The following is a 23,988-nucleotide window of genomic DNA, read 5'->3' as shown; positions in this document are numbered from 1 at the left end:
TACCAACACATGTATGAGCTCATTGAGGAACAGCCACCATCACATAGATCAAGAAGGCAGTGGAATGTGTGCTTATCAATGTGTGTCTTTGGGCTTTGGAAATGCAACACAACTCTTGTCAAATACTACATTTGACTTAGTTAAGATACATTAGCTAGTTATTATTACTCCGATCCACTATCAGCCAAGGCCGTCATACACTACTGTCAGTCAAGGTTAAGTCAGGTTTTCCTCAGTCCCACAGTTCAGAGTGTTTTCATAGACCTAGAACACAAGCATATTGTTCAGATTACATTGGGAAGTTTGTGAACACTCTGAATGTTTGTTGTTGTGTAACAGCATATTTAATAGTGCTCCATTTCTCAGCCAAACCTCCCTATTGATAACAGATCTTACATTAACACTGTTACAAAGCTTAGCTGCGCTGCAAAGGGGTCATTTCAGTACAGTTCAGTTGTTTTTCAAATTGTTGTCTGATTACATGAGGCCCCTCATGTTGGCCCACCAGCAGAATATAAAATGTTTATGGGGCTTTAAAATGGGCCAAAACGTTGAGTCCATCTTATAGCATAAAGGGTGTTTGCTGATATCCGATATCTACACATTAGCTTTATGTAAAGGGAAATTTCTTCCCCAGACTTTCTTGATAAGTCAGACTCCTCTTTATCTCCACTTTACCCAGATACACCAGGCCTGCTGCTGCTGCCGGTGGATGTGGTGGTGGTGGTGGTGGTGGGGCTGCAGCGTAGTCTGGATATCCTCAGCCTGTTTCTCATTTGCACTTGCTCCTTATGTAACACAGCCACAAGGGTTTGTGTGGCGGGGGAAAAGGGTGGAGAGGAGACCGGTTAAGTCTCATTGGCAAGCTGACTGCCAAAAAAACAAAAGACCATGTGGGTTCAATTGACTCTGTTACATTGGTCTAATGAGCACATCCACTATTGACCTTGTTGAACCAGCTAGGGCACTCATTCATCTGCTAGGCAGCAGTTTATTCTAATAATCAGTGAAGGATCTAGGATTTTTCTAAATATGGGGCCATAATTTATAAATAGGGGCCCATATATATCTAACATCCATGCACAATTCCTGATTCAGAAAGGTGCACTTTAAAGTCTTTTTTTTTACTGTTAGCACTATAGCTTTGAGCAAGCCACAGATTATTCAGTGTTTCCCACAGTATTGGTTCAATCTATGGCGTTAACGGTGGTGCACGTTCAAGGGCACGAAGGTCACTCTCATGCTCATGTTCGTTTTGAAACTGTGGCGGCACAAATAAGTATATAGCGGGTCTACCACAGTCTAGATAATTGCTGGGATATACTACATCCCTTAATATATTTTGAAAATGAATCCTCAATGTGTACTTCAAAAAAGCTTAGAAAATGTAAAAACTCGGGGATAGTTAAATGAAAATCCACTCATTATCTACTCTCCACTTTGCCGATGGAGGGGTTGGTGAAGTGTCTGAGTCCACAAAACACTTATGGAGTCTCAGGGGTAAACAGTGTTGCAGCCAAACACAATTAAAGTAACTGGCGTCCATGGCTTCAAACATAGAAAAACTAAAACAGAACAACAACCATAAAATGCCTCCATGCTGCTCCTGTGGTGTCACCCAAGTGTCCATAAGCCCTGCCAATATTTTAAGCCTAAATGTCCGTTGTTATCCTTCTGCATGGAGCCACGATCACATTTTTTTTAATGTTTTATGTGGTTGCCAGTAACTTCAATACGTATGGTTAGTATCGTTCCTAATTGACTAGTTCATATATAAAGAATACTGACAGAACAGGTGGAATTGAGGGGCCAGTGGCTCCCCTGGCCTCGCCATCGGATCCGCCCCTGCTCCTGAGCATGGCGTACCAGGAGTATGCAGCTTTGCAGGCAGTCAGTTGACCGGTAAGAAGACCCTGTTATCAGGAAGGAGGCCGGTCACCTTCTGGAGGAAACACCTGCACTGTGCCCGGGCTCCAGCTCTTTGCAGACCAGCTGTTCGGCTCCACGCGGGCTGGGTGCTCGCTCCTCCTCATTGGCCCTCCGCTCTTCCCAAAACACGTGTCTCCAGCTCCTCCCTCCCGGGACTCCTCCGGGGAGAGTTTGACCGTGGCCATATGTCTCATAACTGTACACGGGGAAAGGCCGCTGCAGCCTTCTGTAGCGGGGGCGACGCTGGAATAATGTTTACAAAGCTCCCGGGGAACTTGTTTTACAGACGGGACTCTCTCTCGCTGTGTTGGGACACCTCGGGCTGTGGTGTCAGGAGCAGGAACACAACGTGCTAGATTTCTGAGCTTCATTGAACGCCTCAGAGTTTGGTTTTGGAAACAACTCGTTTTGGGTCATTTCTCTGCTGTACCGCGACTGTTCGAACCCGAGGGAAGTCCGTGGTTCGCCTCCTTGTCATGCCGGAGCACATGAGTGCGGGAGAGGAGTGACAAGTTCTCCCCGGGACCAAGAGCACCTGACCGACCCCCTCCTCACCGCCGGCATGACCCTCGGCGCGGTGCCCGGCTCCGGCAGCTCGGCTCCGGCCAGCTTCTGCTCCTGCTGCGGGGCGGACATGGTCCCGCACTTCAGCGACGACGCGGTGGTGTCAACAAATCAAATCAACCAGCTGTAAGTTTGAAAACACTGGCCCGCTGTGGAGAGTGGATACTCAGGCTGGAAAGTTTAACTTTATGCATGTGTCTCCAGTCCCAGTGGAGACCACTACAGCCTCTGATATCACATGATCACATAAAGGGTAACAGTGATATAATAACCTAGAGTTGTGGATCGTTAGATTGTTCATACTCCAATTTAAATATGGACCAAATCTTATAAAATTCTGATTTATTATGATTAATGTGACCAATTTCAACACTTACTGTAACAATGAGTAAGCTGATCGTTTTGAAACAGTTATGCAACATCAGTGTCATCTGTACTTCCTGTTGACGTAGCAGGCTCTTACTCATATGGCTGCTCCTGTTTGACCTTACTAAGACATAAAGGCTCAGCATATGGTGTGAATCATCCTACCTGTTTCACAGGTCCAGACACACCATGCTGCTACAAATATCAAAGATCACCTGAGCACCATATAACATCAGGAGTTTTCTGTTTGTCCAAGGTTGGGATGCTCTTTGTTTAAACACATGGGCACTTGGAGTGATAGTTGCTGTCAAGTTAGTATCAGGAGCTTTTTGAATGAATAATCAATCAGAATAATACCCCACCGTACATGAGCATGAATAAGAAAAGTAATCGTAATGTTCTCAAGTCCTCTTATGTTTACCTCGGCCAAGGTAGACTTCTTTTCAGCCTGGTCCATTTGTTTCTTGGTGGTTTGTTTGTAAGTAAGATTACACAAAAATAACAGATTTTCTCGAAACTTGGTGTAAGGATTCGATGTGGCTCAGGGACAAACCCATTACATTTTGGTGAGGATCTGGTTCAGGGGGCGGGTCCATGAATTTTTTTCGTTTTCTTTAACATTGCGAGAAGTGTTTCTTCATTTGGCATGAATCTTGATCAAAATGATAAATCAGGCACACTTTTTGAACTATCTCTCTGAGTGTGTGAGTGATATGGTGCAACTTGATCGAATTTAAGGCGACTGTTGGGCCTTGTTTGTGGTTTGTTCTCTTCGGAAGTACCATTCTTGTTTTCTGTAGAATGTCACGTCCAAATATAAAGTAAATGTGAGGTCTCTGACTCACCAGAAGATGATGTTCTTCAAAGACACAAAGGTTTGGCTTGCATCCAGTTGGCTACTGACACTTAATTAATGAAAACAGGAAACATGTCACTTTTAATATAACCTTTATCCATTAATACAGTAGATCTTGTTGTAAACCCCTACAAGGCTACTCTGGAAATGCTTACACAATCGACTACTGGTCAGAAACACATGATCTCTAGAAGTGATTTTAGGTCAGGGGGTCAGTAGACTTAACTAAATATTATATGTTCTGGATTCGTAGAGGATAATGAAGAGATTGTCCTTTGCCAGTTATCTCATCCTTTTGTGATCTTATCTGATCTACAGTGTCTAAACAGATCAAGGCAAAGAGAGTTTTTTTTTGTTCTTTTCCTGTGGGATGTAAAAGGATTTAGTTGACTTGTCCATGCGGTGAAGACAAATCTGCCCTTCCAAACAGATCACAGACTCGTCTGCTGGAGTGTTTCCAAACTCTCATGTGAGCGGTGGGGGTTGAGTGGAAATCAATGCATAAATTACTGCAACTAGATTAAAAGATGATCAAATCAACATTAACCAACTTTCCACAAAGTCATTGAATTTAGTTCAAGTTTTGGTCTTTTGCTGTTGTTTCATAACATTTCCGTGCTGTCGGTAATTGGTTGTGCCTCTGCATGAGAATTGGCTGGTTTTTAAAAATCTAACTCAACCTGCATGGTGTGTCTTGATTGTGTTGTTGTTCTGCTCTTTGATGCAAGAGCGTGCCGCAAAGTTTTTGCGGAAACCGAACATTTAGTTTTTACTTGAACTGCACTCAGTTTTTAAAGAAATTTTCTTTACAAACTAAGTTTGTATAAGGAAGGTTGATAGGATAGTGTATCTGTAAGCTATATACTGGTAGGTGTGTGTGCCTAGTAAATCGCAGCAGATGTCGGAATCTTCTGACTTCCTGGTTTTGCTGGTTACATTGCATGATGTTTGTTTTCATCATGACAACACTGTAATGATAAGGATGGAAAGGGATGCTCGGCTTATCACAACAAGGGGTTGTAGCATCCTTTTTTTTTTTTACAGCACCAAGTCATGTGTCTGGGTTTGTAATGTGTGTGTGTGTGCACATGTCTGTTTGTTTATTGTGTAAACGCCAGTGTCTCAGCAGGCCTCTAATGTTTAACCAGGGTTTGAATGAGTAATTACAAGCCTGGAGGCTGTTGATGGAGTTAAGTATTACCTGTGGCTATATGGCATCTAAAACACCATTGTTATCCCACCAATTTTAGAAATACCAGTAAGCCCCGCTCTTCCGCTCCGCTTTAATGTTTGTGTCATGTTCCTGTTTTCCAAAGAAAATAGATAAGGCTGAAACGTGACCACCGTGAGCAGGGATGTCAGCAGCTGGATATAGGTCCGTCCTTATGCTTGTGTGCATGTGATGCATAACCTACATAACTTGGTTTAAATGACATTAAGTCAAACTAACTGTAGACCTACCTTGTTTATCACAGTGAGCCCTGTGTGTTACCATGCATCTGATAGTATTTGTAAACGGTTGTCTCCTGGAAAGTAAAAGTTATTAAACTTTTTTTTTTTTTTTTTTTTTTTTACCAAAAGCTATCAAAGTTTGAATGGAACCTCTTATCAAACTGATCTAGATGTGGCCTCATTTGACCAGCTTTGACTATTTACCAAGCTCCTTCAATGCTGTTGTCTGCCTCTAGTTTGTCTGAACTGTAAGTTTAAATGTAATCTGAATCCGTCTCAGAATAGCCTGCATGCCTTGGTCAGGTATGTTTAGCTCACTTGGCTGGCCGCTGTGCAGACCTGGGTCATCAAGGAAACTGTATCAAAACTGTAGCAGAACCCGTGGTCTTAACTCAGAAAAGACTGGGTCTGCGGAGTGTGTCAACTGGCGTCTGTACACGTTGATGAAAGTCTATCTTTAGTATGACCTGCTTTCCCTTTCTCTTTATCTGTCCTGACCCTGCTCTTTCCTGGCTGCCCTCATCTTCTCCGTTCTTGTCTCTCCAGCCTTGACCAGCAAACTGCTCATTGAACTTTTTACGTAGAAGTTAGCCGTTATTTGAAAGTAGACATATGAAGAGATGACGTGTGACAAAGGTCCCAAGACCGGCAGAATTGAGGACGATGACACCGAATGAACTTGACTTTTCTCTCTACTAATCTGTCACTGTGTTTTGGTTGTGACACATATTTTCATACCTGTGTCCCGAAGCTGCAGGGCTCAATGTGCAGCTGTGGACACAGCAGCCAGCTCCCTGTCTCTCCCATGGACTGTATCTGTCTTTGGTGCAAACTCGTAAGGCCTTAGCAGGGCCTGCCCCTGCATAGAGCCAAGCCCTATATTTATCCCACTCTCCTCTTAAGAGTGACTAATATGGGCACGGACAGCAGGGGGGGGGGGGGGTCACCCAGTTATCTGCCCACTGTGTGGAGTGGTCCTTACATAGGGATGATTGTGTCTGCGACTGTTGCCCTAACAAGTACCTACTGCTTCACTTCAGCCCAAAGCCTGGGAGGGCTGAATGCTAAAAGATGACCCACCGACTCTCTGCTGCAATGCTTGGACTGGGTCTCCTTTCTCTATCTCCCATTATTGAAAAGTCCACCCCTCATTCAAATACTTTGTGAAGGCAAATACAGTTGTACGTGTTGCCCCCTTTTTACCTTTGTTAGCACATTTTTGCAGTTGAATCAGTTACTCTGATTGAACAGACACTTTCCCATTTGTCTTCATGACTAAATCATAAAGTAGTTATTCTTAGTACATTCAAACTGTTTTATATAAGTTAATGATAATGTCATTTCCAGAGTGGGTCCATTTTAATCCCATTAATTACTTAGACTATGGCAGCCAGTCTAATTTGTCTCCGCAAAGTTTCATAATGAACAGAGATTGTTAACCCTTCTCATAAAAGGTCTCTAACTTAGTGTTTAGCACTGCCGCTCCACTAAGTACAGCACTCTTTCCCTGCTGTCGCTGTCTCTCTCTCATAGTCAGACAGACCGTCGACAGCACCAGGAGAAATCTCCCTGTGTTGGTTGGCCATCAAAACATCCATCAAGTTGTTACCTTCCTTAGAACGATGCAGAACTTGTCATAACATTGGTAGTTTTAGTTGTGTACATTAACACAATTTATTAACATTTGTTATTTTGTTCAACTAAAACCCCAAAGATACTCAGTGTATTATGTATATCAGGACAAATATAAATGTGAATGTGAAAAACAGTGAATGTTGCAGTAATAAAAATATAATTTTACTATTTTACTGTTAATGAACAAAAGAGTGAATACTGATAGACCTTTGACAAATGTTGACAAATTGCTTCATCCCTAGTTTGGATATAGTGTGTGGTAATGGTCTGCATTTTTGTGTGTCAGGGTATGTTTTGTGTCTACTTACTTTCTATATTTCATATTCCATATTCATGCCTGTTCTAACACAGCCTCAAACTAGTCCCAACAATCAAAGCATGTGCAGGCTGTGTTAAACCTGTCAGTTAGCATCATGTCAAAGTGCACGTACAGTAAGTTGACGGTCCACATCTGAATATAGGCTAATAGCTAATAGTTAATAGCTGAAACTTTTAAAGGACTACTGTATTTTTAGAATGCTTATTAGAGTCCCCCCATCTTTCTTATCTATCAGGCTTCGATTCCACTTTGTCAGTGTGTCTGTGCAAAATTAGAAGAGGTCAAGTTTGCGTGTATGCACGTGCATGAGTACGAGTGTTGTCTTACAGATGACATTGTACAGTAGCCCTGCTATACATGGTCATTGCCAAGTACAGTTCATGAGTGTGTGTGTGTGTGTGTGTGAGGTCAGTGGGACATGGTACAGCAGGAATTAAGGAGAGTGACAAATGAAAACTAGGCCAGCAGCCAAAGTTGTGAGAAATGCAGAAAAGAGGGAGTGAGAAAGGGAGGACTGAGAGGAAGCAGCTAGGTCAAGGTGGAGGGGTTATGGGATATAAGCCCTCTGTTGTCTGTTTCTCCTGATTCTGTACTTCCACAGCCTCAGCAATATCCAGGAAGGACAGTCGGGTGTCTGAGAGGATGGAGAGATGAAGTTACAGAGTAAAGGGGGATAACAGGAAGCCTGACTGGCAGATGACATGTGGGTTTTTTTTTAAAGTTGCCCCGAGTGTGAAACCGAAGAACTTTAGACCCTGATGTACTGTAGGAGTTGGGTTCATTGAGTGTAAACCTGCTGCTAAGGTGGAGAGATTATCCAACACAGTGGTTTACCATTTAAAATAAGTTTATCAAATCAATAAAACAAAATGTGTAAAGCCCATATTCACAAGTCACAATTTGTCCATTATGGCTTTAAGGTGTGACATACACTGTTTGCGTAACATCTACCAATTACGTAGCTTTGATGTCATCACTTGCCTTTCATTGATCCCAGTGATCCTCCCTGTGTGCGTGTGTCATTGTCAGTTCTTTTTCTAGTCTCTGGGCCCAGAGGCTACGAAACCGCCCTTATTCAAGTTTAGTAGAACAGGTTGGCCAACTCCCCGGATTAGTGTTACCTCTGGGAACAATTTGTCTGGAGCATTCACTGAAACATACTTTAAGACATGACGTTTGAATTCTTTAAAACTCTTATTAGCTTTATTTAGGCTAATATCCTATGTAAAGTCTAAAATGTAAAAAAAACATATTCAGTGCAAGATTTAAAAAAAAGTATTCTATAATTTTTCATCAAAGCAATATGACAAAGGTTCGATATGTATAAATATATTGTTTATCACATATTTGACAACATCAAACTTGTGAATTATTAAGCTGTGTTGCTCATAAAGAAGAGTTGAAAACCAAAGGCCTCACCCAGGAGCAAAAAACTGTGTTATACTAATGTAACATTATTGCGTTAATTGTAGATATCAACTGATATGAAAACTTTTAACTTGACTTTGGCCATATCATCCAGCCTAAAGTGGAAGTTTTATCAAACTAAGCCAAAAGCAGGTGTGTGACAAAATCTAAGATTCAGGATTGCCTGGTTTTAAAGTTTGTGACTGTATTTGTTTATGCTCCTATATACTAAGTTCCTGCAGGTTTGACTTGTACCTAATTGCCTGCCTGCTACGTCAACACTACAAATATTTTAGTTGTAAAATGCATCACCTTTGCTGCGTGTATGTGTTTCGTACACACTTTTAATCATTGATGGTCCTTGTTCATGATATTTTGCACTAAAGAAAACAGCTGCACACTATCTGCTTATTATTAACACCATGTGTATGGCCATTAGATGTGCATTTTCATGTGAGTTAAGATACACAGTTTATTTCTTATAAACAGCGAGAATTGTATGATTCATCAGGACAGAGATAATTTACTTTTTAGGGTTTTAAAATGATCACATTATTGTGGATGTAGTTCAGGTGGCAGCCCTGTTGTACAGCATCATTTAGGTTTATGGGTCCCATGGCTGTCATCTGACACGCTCATAAGCTGCTACAGAAGTGGGTCTTCCAACCTGGTTGATGTGTATGTTGTATAACTGTATGAATCTAAACACACACACTCACACAATCATTGTTTGTTGTCCACATGAGACACAGTTAATAATGTGTCCTCCTCGATGCAGTGACCTCAGTCACAGCTAATAAGATTAAATGTTCCAGAGAGAAACAGAACCCCGTTTAATAGGACCTGCTTTGGCAAGCACCGTTATGTGCTGGCCAGCTCTTATCTCTGCTCCAAAACTGTGGAGGAGGGGAGTCGCTCTGACTTCCCTCTCGGACCTCTTGTTCTTCTCTCAATCCTCCCATCCCTCTGTACTGGCAGCTGTTAGTCTGAGTAACTTTGTGTGTGTGTGTGTGTGTGTGTGTGTGTGTGTGTGTGTGTGTGTGTGTGTGTGTGTGTGTGTGTGTGTGTGTGTGTGTGTGTGTGTGTGTGTGTGTGTGTGTGTGTGTGTGTGTGTGTGTGTGTGTGTGTGTGTGTGTGTGTGTGTGTGTGTGTGTGTGTGTGTGTGTTCCAGCTGTGTGGAGAAGCACAGAACATTGTGTTCTGAGTTCCCATAGAGGCCTGGGTCTTGTTTGGCTTGCCTTGGTCTGGTTTGGGGGAGTCTGCCGATCAGAGGACAACTGAAAGGACCATTGTGACAGTGACATAAGCCCATGACAACACCCGTCTGTTCCTTGTCCACATCTCGTGCTTATTATGAGAAAGTGGGGTTGGCATGTGCAAAGAAGTGAAGTAGAGTTTTGAATTGCATAAGTCACACAAAAGAAATGACAACTGTACAAGTTGACAGCGTCTTTGGGTTTGAAGCCTCAATCATGTCTTATTTTTCTTCTTTTCTCTTCCATCAGTATCAGTGAGAGCTTCCTCACAGTAAAAGGTGCAGCCCTGTTCCTTCCCAGGGGTAACAGCCCAACGCCGAACTCTGCACCTCCTATCAGCCAGCGCAGGAACAAGCACACAGGTAAAGACTTGTTCGCACATTAATGAAAGCCGCAGCTTTTCCCAGAACTTGAGATTAAACAGCAGAGTTTTTCAAGTTACATTTCTGTGCAGTATCTTGGGGAACAGCTGGTGCTGAAACAGTTTCACAACAAGGCATATGAATCAGTTTGCTGTTGCATGCCATGTGGTGGACAGCTTGTTTGTTGGATATTTAAAAAAATGTCCACCAACATGTTTGGATAATGAAAATGAAGTAGGAAAATTACACCAGGAGAAAAAAAAATTGCTGCCAGTGGAAAATACAGCTTTTGAAGACCTTTTATGTTTTGAGATGAGCTGAGATTTTTTTTTCTTCAGATGTAGGCCTCAGTGAAAGAGACACCAGTGTTAATGCACTCGAAACTTTCCACAGGGGAGCTGATACACTATCCTCTGTGTTATGTTGACCTTTAAATGCCGAGAGTACGATTGTTGTCCAAAATAAACTGAAACTTAGGAAGAATGTTGAAATCCTATCTGTGCAGGTGATCTCCAGAAACACCTTCAGACTATGTTCACCGTTCTGCGACCAGAGGACACCATCCGACTGGTACGTAATACAGACACACACGCACACACACAATAGCAAAGGTCAGGAGCAGAGTGGTCTTGTTACCAGGGAGATTGTACCAGAGGGGCTGGTTGCAGTTCTTCATTAGGTAATGTAAACTAAACAACAGATTTTGTATTTAAGAATTCCATTCATTTCTCTAAAGTCCCTGAAGCATCTTTTATTCATTTCTAAAAGTCAGAGAAAAGACTTGTGAGAGACAAAAAAAAAAAAAAAAAAAGGAATCCTCCTTAATGCGACCTGCCCTTTTGGGTGAACGCCCACATATTTCAAACTACACAACCCAAGGTTGTAATACCAACTTTGTGATAAGACATTGAAGCCTCATGACAAAAATTCAGAATAACCCTGATTTCATATGAGGCGTTATTTTCTCAGGCTTTAGAAAGCTCCTCCAGAGCCTAAGAAGACATTATATAACAGTTCTCACAGTAGGCCTTTCTGCTGTTTGTCCTTCATCTCTCTGTTGTGTCTTTTCTTTCAGGCTGTGCGTCTGGAGAGCTCCTACCCTCAGGTAACCCGCTACATGGTGGTCGTCTCCACCAACGGCCGACAGGACACGGAGGAGAGCATCGTTCTCGGCATGGACTTTGTCTCTTCTGATAGGTTGGTGCTACAACAACAACACACAACTTTGTCTTTTCTTGTTATATCAAATGTATTTATATCCCACACTAGTGACAGCAACTTAGGAGACATGGCCTACTGTCCCTCTATTTAGCTTTACTGTGATATTGACATTATTATCTTAATCTTGAATTTGCCAGAAAGTCTTCTAATTATATTATAAGTTTCTGACTTTAACCCATTAAGACCTAAGACATAATCCTTGTTTTCTGAAGAGCTGACAGAATTGCCAACATTTACAAAAAAAGTCTATGAAGCAGATAGGCATTAAATAAAAACATTTGGCTTTCATTGTCAATCATTACCATTTTCCTAAACCTCGTGAACAAACCCTAACCCCCCATAATGCTGCGGCCTTTGTCGCAAGTATATCACAATGTATTTCATTAGTCACATGTCTTATCTGGCAAGATGCACACAAACGTTGCACCTGGTCTTAAAGGTACTTTATGCATATGTTCGATCCGGTCTAAATAGGTTAAGCTACTTAAATGAATTAAAGTTTTTCGAAATAAAGGATGTCTTTTTCCTATCCTTAACCTCTTTTGCTTTTTGAACGTCTTCAAAGCAGTGTATGTTGCTTTGATGTGCTGTGGTCTAACATGTGGATCTTCCTGCCAGCTGCTGTACGGTGGGTCTGATTCTACCTCTGTGGAGTGACACTCTGATCCACTTGGATGGAGATGGGTAAGACACAACACCTACATCCGGCTTCTTCTCAATATACCTAGGGGCGAGAGACTGACTGCAGGCAACTTCTTCACTTCTTGACCTTATTTAGCAGTATGATTGTGGCACTTTGTTATTGTTATAACATTGTTAATAATCTCTTTTTCTCTATCACCACAGTGGCTTTAGTGTCTCGACCGTGAACAGGGTTCATGTCTTCAAGCCTGTTTCTGTCCAGGCCATGTGGTGAGCAATCTTTATCTATGTAAAGTTGCATTTAGATTATGTTGTAGCACTGAAACAACTACATAATTTTCTCTACCTCCTTTGACTTTGACCTCCTTCGACTCTGTCACTGATGCTTATCTTCTCTCTCCCCTTCTTCTTTCTCATTATAACTCTGCTTCCCAGTCTCCTCTTTATCTCTTCCTGTCTCACATACCAGGGCTTCCTCTTCATTTCTGTACTCATTGTCTTCATTTCCTCATTTTATTGTCCCTTTGTTTGACCTCCCACTTCCCTCAGCATTCTCTGATACACTAATTTGTCCTGGTTTATATCTCTGCATCATATCTCTTCATCGCTGTAATCCCTCTGTAATTATTTAGCTCTGCTCCCCTTTCTCATATATGCTGTTACTAATTCTTCTCTTCTACTTGTATCACTATTTATCCTTTTCTCCATCTCATATTAGCATAAAGAAAACAGTTTTGTCACTCCAGACTACAGATGTTATGTTAGTTTTCCCCTCCTAAACTCAATTTCCAATACCTGAACGTTGTGTATCGGCTGATTGTGTAGACTGATCGGATTCCAGTGCATCGGGAAAAAAAATTGTGCAACATATTTGAACAGTTGTTTGCTAACCGTATATGGAATTGATGACCAATCATTGTTGTATGGCCAGTCTTAGGTTAAACCATTTGAAAAACAAATGCATAGAGAGTGCAATATAACTTTTATTATCTAGTTTGACAGTCATCAGTGAAAGATAAATTCATAAATGGATCTAAAAATACAGAATACTCCTCAAAACTAAAGTTTCTCAAACTGTATACAGTACATAGCCATTTTACTTGTGGGACTTTCCAACATGAAATATGGCCAATTGGTGACATTTTAGCTAGCTCTGCCTATCGCTGGACTACAGGAAAATCACTACTTCTTCGTCCCACTCTGAAAACAGTAGGCCACTTGCTAGTGGCAAGTGCTGTTTTTGGATGGGGAAGAACAAATGATTTCCAGGAAAAGAAAATGGCAGTTTTCTCTGGATGAGAGTGATATACTTTGAAAGAAGTTGCATTGGATCAGTACATAGATTCGCTGGACCCGTCATTTTCTGCAGTATCAGAGGCATTTCTAACGCTGGTATCTGAACATCTCCAAACTTGACTTTTAGTTCATTCTGTATTTTTTTTTATAACTGTTGAAACAACCTCTCAAGTGTGAATCTTCATCCCTCTCTTGTGTCTGCCTCAGGTCAGCCCTCCAGTCCCTCCACAAGGCGTTAGACGTGGCTCGCTGCCACAACTATTACCCCGGCAGCCTGTTCCTCACATGGATCAGCTACTACCAGAGCAGGATCTCCTCTAACCAGATCTGTGTCAACGAGTGGAACGCCATGCAGGACGTAGAGTCGCACCGTGCAAACTCACCTGTCCCCTACACAGACCTGTGAGTAAGAGAACAGGAGTGACCAAACAGTGCATTATTCAAAATTCCAGATTTCTCACTGATGGAGGAATATCTGGAATATAATGTGGATTGTGATGCGTACTAGGCATAGAATCATTTTCACAATATGTTCTTTTGGTTGCCAGAGAGTGGCTCAGCTCCAATGATGTGTGGTGTAAAATTCCTGTGGAGTGAACATTTAAAAAATGTGTTGAGGTGGAAACCTACAAGCAACCCTACATTACATCCCACAGGCTAATGAACATTAACTAGATAACAAATAATTTATACTGCAACTAGTGTTTCACAACATAAAATACATAAATCCACAAAATAGTAAGAATCCATTTCAAAAGTTGTTTTTGGCGAACACTTGTTAACTAATACTGATTTTAAGAATTAACCAAGGCCCTGTTCAGATCTGGTATTAACATCCGACCTGAGAGATCCGATAATAAGTGGACAGGGCGAAGTTTGTCTGTTCTCACAATTTGTCCTGAACGTGCTTCCTGTGACCACTTGTGATAGGATCTTACTTCCCTGCTCTATTTGCAAATAATCATGCATGTTATTTATATTCCCTAAGCCCAAATGATGATGTCTTTACCCAGTGTGAGTTTACAGATGTATCAGTTGCCGTGTGTGGGGCACGAGAGTGTGTTGACATTGTGGCCACAAACTAATGAACATATTTTGGCACTGAGTAAAAATACATTTGAATCCTTCATAAGTGGCCCAGGACACATTTGCATACACACATCAATAGATCTTAATTCATGTAGGAGATTCTTCCAACACACATGTACATTGTATGAACAGCGTTAAGGAAGCTGACTGTACTAAAACTATAAACAAAGGGTGGAATCTGTTACATGGTGCAGATTGAGCCAGGTCTATAATTATTAGAGCAGTGGTGTGCATCCTATACATGACACCTACATATGTATTTCAGCTGTGTGTGAAAGGTATAGTGTGCAGGACGAACATGCCCATAAACCTCAACAAACATGTTCCCAGAAATGCACCACAGAAAGGACCTGAACCTATCACTCACACTGCTCACACTTGGATCCCAGATTCAGAGAAAGCACAAGATGTTTTCACAGAGGATGCATTTCAGCAAGATCAGAAATATGTTGCTCAGTCTGAACAGCGTTAGCCAACATCTCTTCACGTGCTGGTGTCACATGCTGTCTAGGCGACAAACAAAAACACACGCATTCAGCCTGGACTGAACTGCGTGCACTGGCTCATGATCATACATACACAACTTGTATCCGTGACACAGAGTTGTCAGCTGATCGCATGGGAGCAGAGAGAGTGCAGTGAACGACAGAGGCAGCTGGATTGATGTCTTTACTAATACCAGGGAAATTCCGCTCCGTCCTGCTTAGTCATGTGTACACACACTTCAGATGTGCTCGAGTGTCCAAATTAGCTGAGGCTTTAGCTGGCTTGAAGTACGTCTGGAAAAACAGAATCCAGACAGACAAATAGAGCAATAAAGGGACGGAGAGAAGCAGGTGGCAGGTAAAGAGAAGGAGGTAGAGAATTGACATGGGCATTAGGGAAGATATTCTGCTGCTGCATGCACCTGTTTCCCATGGATCAAAAGAATAAGAAGCCGGGGACATAAAAGAGAGGGCAAGGTACACTTTACACTTGATAGTCAAGAAACACCCATATTTACTGCCTGACTGGAAACAGACACACCTCACGCTCTGACAATAATAGTCTGTCCTCCGCCAGAACTATATGACGTGCTAATGTTTGTTGACATGGCAGCTTGTTTCCTGGTAGAAGCACTGAGGGAAAGGTTGAGAAAGCAGGAAGGGTTTCATTTATGGGCTTTGCTGTAAATTCCCGTAAGATACTTATCACTGATTCAACAAATGAACAGAATTTCCATACCTTGGTCACCACTATTTATCACCATTCTTCCCGTCATCATACAAGCGTCACACACATGCTCCATTTCTCCTTTATTTCTCTGAGTGGCCGTCCCTCCTTCAGGCTGTCTGTGGGCACATCAAGACTTGTTGTGAGGTTAAAGTGTTACTGGATGTCAATAACCTGTATTTGTTGGCAAGGTTAAAAAGTTTCTCTTTCTCTTAGCTCAGTGGACTCAGTCTCCTGGGGTCAGTAAGACTTTTATCATTAACATAAACAAGCCGACTGTTTCTAGTGTCCCACCACAGACCGATGCTTTTAGATCTGCAGTTACACATCTGTGGCCACCCCATTGAGCCCCTTTGTGACTGCTGACTCACACTGCTGGGCGTTGCTATAATGAGAAATCACTTGAAAGCATAACAAGACAAAATGAGACAACGCAACACGATAGAAGCTTGGAGACAAGATGAGCTCTTCTCTCCTGAGAGGTAATTAGGATACTTGTTGGCATCATCAGCGTGACGTCCGAGGGCGAAATGCATCCCCCAGAAGAGCAGTTAGAAACACAGCTAAGCACAACAACAGGCAAACTCTACAAGGAGACTTTGTTGTGGTATCGCCAACGGGTCACAATCTCAGATTTTCTGTTCCCCTCTCTAGTTTCTGAGAATCGAACAAAGTGGCAATTCTCTCCTGGAACAAGTAGTCTCATTGAGACTGGAGCGAAAATGAATCAATGAACAGAATGCAAGAGTTGCTTCTGGGACTGTGAAGGTGGTCCTTTGTGTCCGGAATTTTGCTGTTCTTTTAAGGGTGTGTTACAGTTGTTTTTTATTAAAGGTGTTTGTGTCTGTATCCACAGGCCCACAGAGAGGGAGCGCACAGAGAGGCTCATCAAGACACGCCTCAGAGAGATCATGATGCAAAAAGATCTGGAGAATGTCACCTGCAAGGAGGTGAGAGGCACATGCATGAAGTGATGTTCACATCTAGGTTTGACAAATCCAGGTTTTTGAAAATGCAGGTGTTCACGCTTAGATTTAAATAGTGCAAATCCTCACCATTGAACTATTATAGAATGTTAACCGTACTCCTGCAGAAACAGATTGACTTTTTTAGTGCAGAGAATTTGATATCAGTCCTCTTTGTTTGCCACAGATGCAGCACTGTCTCATCGATAGTGTTCATGGTGCTTCTCTGAATTGTTGTTGTTCTTTCCCAGATCCGAACAGAGCTGGAGATGCAGATGGTGTGTAACCTGAGGGAGTTCAAAGAGTTCATAGACAACGAGATGATAGTCATCCTGGGACAGATGGATAGTCCCACTGAGATCTTTGAACACGTCTATCTGGTAAGAGCCTGTGTCCCTGTAATAGTGGAACCTCCTGTTCATAAATACGATATTAGCAGTTATACGTCTATTCGTCTTTAGTCAGTGATTAATGTACAGCTGATTGAGTCAAAGTGTAGGTTTACTCACAGCAGGTAAGTAGTGTGTGTTGAACGTGCATTTGTTAACTTTGACATTGACCTGACTCTTGTTACCTGCAGGGCTCCGAGTGGAACGCATCCAACCTGGAGGAGCTACAGAACAGTGGGTAAGAGATCAGTCACTACAGTTCTCCAGTGTAACTTCTCATGATCTGAATTTTAATACATTTAAATAAATAAGTGAAAATGTATTCTAATGCATTGGTTTGATTCCATCTGTAATCTATGCATTTAGGCATTCCCTAAATAGATTTTTGACGGAATAATCGTTTTCATCATCGTTTTGTCGTGCTTGTTTGCATGTTCTGTTTTACTAGTGTTAAAACCCAAGTTAACTCTAACATCAACGATAACCAACCTAATCAAGCCTCCTGTTATCATTAAACTCCAAAATAGTTCATAGACATGTTCATCCTGTGCTGTATTAGGTAATTCAGCATCTGGGTAGTCAATATGCTCAATATCAGTCAAGTCACCCTGGCTCTTCCTGTCATTTATGTAGAGTGGGATACATCCTGAATGTGACGAGGGAAATAGACAACTTTTTCCCGGGAATGTTTGAGTACCACAACATCAGAGTGTACGATGAGGAGGCCACCAACCTGCTGGAGTACTGGAACGAAACCTACAAGTTCATCACTAAAGCAAAGTAAGCTTAAACACCGGCACCACACACTCGCACACACTGCTTAAGTTCTAACAAGTTTCGATCTTCTAATGCAACACAATCTTATCATGTCTCTCTCTCTGTGTGTCAGGAAAGCCGGTGCTAAGTGTTTGGTTCACTGTAAGATGGGCGTGAGTCGCTCGGCCTCCACAGTGATCGCCTACGCCATGAAGGAGTACGGCTGGGACCTGGACACCGCCTTCGACTTTGTGAAGGAGAAACGGGCCGTCACCAAACCAAACCCTTCCTTCATGAAACAGCTGGAGGAGTATCAGGGAATTCTGCTGGCCAGGTGAGCTGTCATACAGAAACATCCGTAACTTATATTTTCATTTCTCAGGCTTCATTTTGATTCTCACACTATTATTTCTGTTCTTCAACAGCAAACAACGGCACAATAAGCTTTGGCGCTCCCACTCTGACAGTGACCTATCGGATCGCTCGGAGTCGATGTGCAAAGCGTCCTCTCACTCTCTGGGCCGCTCGGACTCTCACAACAACAACACCTCCTCCCCCTCCTTGCATCACATCCTGGGCGTGGCTGTGCTGCAAGCGCTCGGTGCTGAAGACTCTGCCAAATTGAACTCCACAGCGTCTGAGTCAGAGACGCACACCAACGGCCTGTGTGTCTCACCGGTTCAGGAGGAGGTCAGATCGGATTGTGAAGATCCCTTCCTGCTTCCCCTCCCGAGTCCCAGAGCAGCCGCTGCAGTCCCAGAGGAAAGACTGGACAATTCATCGAGCGTGACGGTCACTGTGCCTGTTGCTCTCCCCCACCCGCCACCGTCGCTCCACATCCTACCTCCTACTCCTGAACTCCAGCGCGTTCGCCGGAGTCCTCCTACACATCTGTCCATTTCAGTGCCCAAACACAAACCCACAGAATTAATCCTCACTTTGCACGAGCGAAGCAGCTCGGAGGAAATCTCCCCTCTCACTCTGGAATCCACTGACTCCGACATTATAGATCAGTCATTATCTGATTTAACAAGTGACAAACACAGCCCTCTCAGCCCTGCTAACAGTGCCCCTCTCCTAATGGTTCACACGCTCGCTCCCAACGATGACAACAACAACCCCAGTGAGTTACAGGTGGGTAGTGATTGCGACAGCCGCGGGGATGCCGACGGCTCATCGAGCCACAGCACGGACAGCATCGACTTCTTCAGCGCCAGAGAAAAGTTTCTAGGCTTGGCCCAAGACAGCAAGACTTGGACACTTTCAGAGCAGACACAACAGAGGACTCCATCGCCATATGAGGAAAACGGAGAAACAGACGATAAGGAGGAAGAGGAGCAGGGGAATGGGTGTCAGGTACAAACTCATTCTGTTTCTTTTGTCCTCTTTTCTCTTAGATATTACAACTTGTATTAAAGTAATGCTGCAGCTCACATAATGATAATAAGATGCAATCAAATGTTTTGTTCTGTCTGACCAGTTATCCAAACACCTAAAAATCCTTAATTCTTTTGACATAAGTAAAATGTATGCAAAGCACACATCGAAATCTGCATTCAGAAATGAAACCCCGAGAAAATGTCTGGAAAATTGAGTCCAGACATTGCATTTTTGAGTTTCTCTTTTACATATGTGAAGGAGATTTTCCAGGATTTTTGCAACAACACAAAAATGTCTGGACTTCAGTGCATGTCTGAAGCAGCTCAAGTGTGTGTGTGTGCTAAACAGTGTTTTTTATTATTTAGTTCCCATAAAGAAGTTTCCCGAGTCTTAACATGTTTTAGAGCAATTTCACATACTTCACATGTTCATTTTCTGGACAGTAAATTCACTCAAAAGAATCTACAGACATTCATCTGCATTAGGAGCTAATTAAGAAGTGTGGTTGGTTCCAGTGGTGGTCAACATTTCAAACACATAGTTCTAACATCACAGAGGTTGTGTATTAGTGACGAAAGAGACAGTATTTGTCTGTTACAAACAGAAACATATACTGAACTAAAAGAGACCAAGCACTAAACCATAGTAAATGGTAAATGGATTTGTATTTATATAGCGCTTTTCTAGTCTGATGAAGACCACTCAAAGCGCTTTACAGTACAGTTTCACATTCACCCATTCACACACACATTCATACAGTGCATCTACTTGCAGCACTTTGTTATTCTATAGTGACACCTGCTGGGGGATAAGACCATAGAGGTCAAACACTTGTTTAAAAAGAAAATTGTAAAACAAAATACCAAAGGAATAATGATAAAGTAGTTAATTATAGGAAGACTTTCTCTGATTCATAAATAACCTCCCCTGTGATATAATAATATATAATTATAAAAGTATATAATTAATACAGTCGGTATTTTTCTCTCTCTCCGACTCTCAGGTATCTCAGCTGTCTGAAGACAGTGATGACAAAGCCAGCCCTCATCACCCTCACCATGACAACGGAGTATCAGTTCGCCATATTGTCACTGAGATCGAAGCCATATGCCACCCAGAGTCGTGCTTTCCTCCGTCTCCATCCTCCACCTCCTCTTCGCCCCTCACTCCGTCCTCTCACAGCCCTCGGCTCATTCCCCTGGATCCTCAGGAGGAGGGAGTGTCCTGTGAATTCCCCCCGGGCTCATCATCGCCCCCCTCCCGCCCGCAGTCTCCCTCCATGTTGCAGTGCGACTGGCCAGCAGGCTCGGTGCGGCGGGCTACCGAGCAGCTGGAGCAGAAGCTGAGACAGGAACTGGAGATCGTAGCGGTATCTCAGCGATCGCCGCTGCACTCGCCCAGTGCTGAACAGCCGCCTGTCAGACTGTCCCTGTGCTCCCCGAGCACCGAGCTCCTTCCTCCCATTCACTCCACAGAACAAAGTGACACTCAGGGAGAGATCATGGCTGAATCTGCTAAGTCCAAAGACTCAGAGAGACAAACAGGGTCACAACACGAGCTTCAAAGACTCGACCCCTCAGGCATTCACAACCTCTCCGAGCCTCCCTGCTCCCCTCACTCAGATAACAGCCACGTCTCTGGTGCTATACCTGTCACTGTGCACACATCCGCAGATAGCCATATGCTGACATCATCACTGGCCTCTACTAGTCCATTAGTAGAACCATCTCTAAATACCTCATCTCCTTCCAAAGGACAGAGCCAGCTCCACAGCCAAAGCCAGCAGTGTCAGACCCTGCCCCAGGCCTGCTCACACAGAATGACTCTGGATGGGGCAACAGTGCAGGAGTCAGACACTGATGAAAGGCTGGAGACTAACTCCCAGGGCAGCCGGGGGGGCTGTGGCCCCGGCTGTGAGGCCCAGAGCAGGCTGGCTCACGGCACTCAGGAGCTAGAGAGGATTCAGCAGACGCTGAGTGAGCTGCAGGCCTTCCTCCATGAGGGCATCGGCCTTGAGACGACAGACAGTGAAGCACAGGAGCTGGGGAAGCCTCAGGCACAGAGAGAGGCCATGGACACAGAGCCCGGACCTTGTAAAGAGCCGAGTTCTGAACAGACCTCTCCAGAAGTGGAAGGACAGCGTCTCCGAAACGGACGAGAAGGCAAGAGCTTCCTGGAGTCCACGGGTTGGCACAGAGCCATGGAGCTGGAGGCTCGCATCCGCCAGGCAGGCCTCACCCCCCCTTCTCTCATGAAGAGGTCGGCCTCATTGGCCAAACTGGACTGTCTGGAGCTGTCAGCCAATGACCTCAGCGACCTGGACCTGAGGTCGCACATCAGAGCCACATCGTCCCACTCTCAGGACTCTCTCTCCACGTCCCCATCCCACCTCGACGATACCTGGAAGAAGCAGAAGGTGTTCGCTCTAAACATTTGTGCCGAAAAGACGGGTTGGCTCCGCGATGACTCGTCCTCTCCACAGTCTGGGGCCGTTTCCGCCGAAGAGACGGGTGAGAGCGAGGTGACGGACAGTATTGGGAGCAGCGCGGTTGCCACCTCACGTCAGCAGAGCCGGGGACACTCGTCGAGGCGTTCTCGCAGAGCATCTGCTGAGAAAAAGCAGCGATCCATCCCTGTGCTATACAACACTATGTAACCTCAGTGCATTGGACTGCAGCAGACATACTGGAGCCATGCACACGCCTGAGAGGCTGATGTGTATGAATGCGTAGACTCTGTGTAACCTCCGATTGATGTAGTGTGCAAGAACCGAATGATGAACATAAGTGTATGATGCATGTAAACTACTGGATGTGCTGTTTCAACTGGAGTTCAGGTGTGTGTGTACAGTAATGAAATATGAATGTCCAAATTAAGACTCATTAAGTGCACACTGAATGCACTCCACTATGTCTGTGTCCCCTTTTTTAAAAATGAGATGCGTTGGTGTGTGACCCTTACAGCCTCCTCAGTTCATCTGAAGCTACAATGAGAGGGCCTTTTTCTCCAAACATGCACTTTACTGTTTTTAAATGAACTCCTTTTTATTTGAAATCTGTTTCTTACCCTAGGGGCAGGATTTGTTTGCACTGGTCCCACTAGTGTTTCGTTTTTCAACAGTGGGCGGACACGTCTTTATTCAGATTTTTAATTGAACCAGAACAAAGCTGATATTTGTTTTTTTATTCAACGCTTTAGCAGTTAATAAATATGGTGAGTTTGTTTTACCTACAGTGACGTTTTTCTTGTTTTCATCTCACAAACATTACTTTTCTTATATCAAAACGTTTTGTTGACTTTACTGCCACCTGCTGGCTTTAAATAGGGAATAGAGAAGGTTTGTAAATGAGTAAAATGCAGTAAAAATGTGTGTTAGCATCTTTATATGCAATCTATGGTAAACACATATTACTGCAAATCCTCCAAACCTCTGGGTTAACAGAAATACTTTCCACTTGTCATTTTTAAATGCGTTACTGAGCCTTTGATCAAGTCGGTCCCGTCTCCTGGGGGAAATGATCTCCAGCGGTGCTCGATGCAGTTTATTTCAGGCTGACATTTTACCTAGTGTTTCATGTGGGTAATTAAAGAGTGAGTTGTAGGCCACCGGTTATCCTGCTGTCACACACACACACTCACAGATCATATTACAGCAGTGACCGACAGAGAATAACATTTAAAGACCAAAAAGACTGAGCAGATGAAAGAAGAAAGACCAAATTGAACCATCATGAAAAGGGCAGTAGTTGAAACAGTGAGGCAGCAGAGACGTTTGGATTGACTGTCTTCCCTGAGTTCAATGGCTGACGTCCTTCTCTTTGCATGCTGATGCTCTCAGCATCTCTAACACAAACATCATGTTTTTATGTTTGTGGCTTTTTGCAAACTCCCCTCACACACACACACACACACAGCCCAGTGCTTCCTCCATCCCGATGTGATACATAAAGTTGGACTGAGTCGGCTCCGGGGGCTGATTCACGTAGAAAGTAATTTCATTTTTACACTTCCCACTCCCCCTCTGTGAAAGCAGCCTGGGTGATGGGAGTTGTAATTCTTAGAGGGGTTTAGAATCTGTAAGCTGTCCTTTTCCTCGCCGTCAAGCCTAAAATAACTACAGGCACAAAAAAAAGAGAAAAGAAAACCCTTGGATCTGGCTGAGAATCCATGTCACAGGAGGATGATGGAGGCGGGAGCTGCTGAAAACAGAGCGGCCCTCTGTGGCGCTGACTGACGCTGCAGCTTTCATATCTCCTGAGATATTAATTGCTTTTGTCACCTTCAACTGAAGAGGACCAGAGATGAAGTTCCAGAGTGAGAAAGTAGCAGTGTGAGGGGTGGTGGTGTTCGGGGGGGGGGGGGGGTTGTCAAGGGAATTAAAGCATGTGAAAGCTGCCTGTAATTTGAAAAAGGATTAAGGAAAGAAAAAGTAACCCACTCGTAGACTGCTGCTCGAGAAGAAGTCTCTTTATTTGAATCATTATCTGAGGTCACTTCCAAGTATTCACCATGAAAACATCTGACTGTCTCATTTCTCCAACATTTTTTTTTTAAAAAGTAAAAAAAAAGAAAAGAAAATATATTTTTCTTATCAACCAGGCAAGCTTAAATAATAGAGGAGGCAGAGGTGGTTCTCCTCAGTTTGTGCTGATATTGTCGTGTGAAAGTTTTGCATTTCTTTCATTGAAATAATATAAAAACGAAGCAGGAACAAGCTGCTCCTCTCCTCCCGTCTTTTGAAACTAAACATGTTTCTCAGTGTTAGGCAGCCTTGAGCCCTGCAATAGTAACAACACAGTCACAACTATGAGAGCTTTAATCTTGCCAAATTTTTTTCTTGTTTGGTGTGATTTTACATTTTTTGCTCCCAGCTTGTTTTTGGTGAGCTTTCG

General features: G+C 43.3%; 1 protein-coding gene across 1 annotated transcript; it reads left to right on the top strand.

Moving 5' to 3' along the window:
• Positions 1-2,134: 2,134 nt before the first annotated feature.
• On the top strand, positions 2,135-22,323 carry ssh2a (slingshot protein phosphatase 2a). Its single transcript, XM_061073444.1, has 14 exons — positions 2,135-2,619; positions 10,034-10,146; positions 10,652-10,716; positions 11,222-11,343; positions 11,986-12,051; positions 12,214-12,279; positions 13,513-13,707; positions 16,463-16,556; positions 16,823-16,951; positions 17,152-17,198; positions 17,594-17,740; positions 17,850-18,050; positions 18,142-19,072; positions 20,100-22,323. The coding sequence occupies exons 1-14, from the start codon at positions 2,492-2,494 to the stop codon at positions 21,750-21,752; spliced, it is 3,957 nt and encodes a 1,318-aa protein (XP_060929427.1). The 5' UTR covers positions 2,135-2,491; the 3' UTR covers positions 21,753-22,323.
• Positions 22,324-23,988: the final 1,665 nt, after the last annotated feature.

The sequence above is a fragment of the Limanda limanda genome, chromosome 6 (genome assembly GCF_963576545.1).
Source record: "Limanda limanda chromosome 6, fLimLim1.1, whole genome shotgun sequence".
Classification (NCBI taxonomy): Eukaryota; Metazoa; Chordata; class Actinopteri; order Pleuronectiformes; family Pleuronectidae; genus Limanda; species Limanda limanda.
Note: the sequence above shows the minus strand (reverse complement) of the source record. Positions and strands in the feature narration are given on the sequence as shown.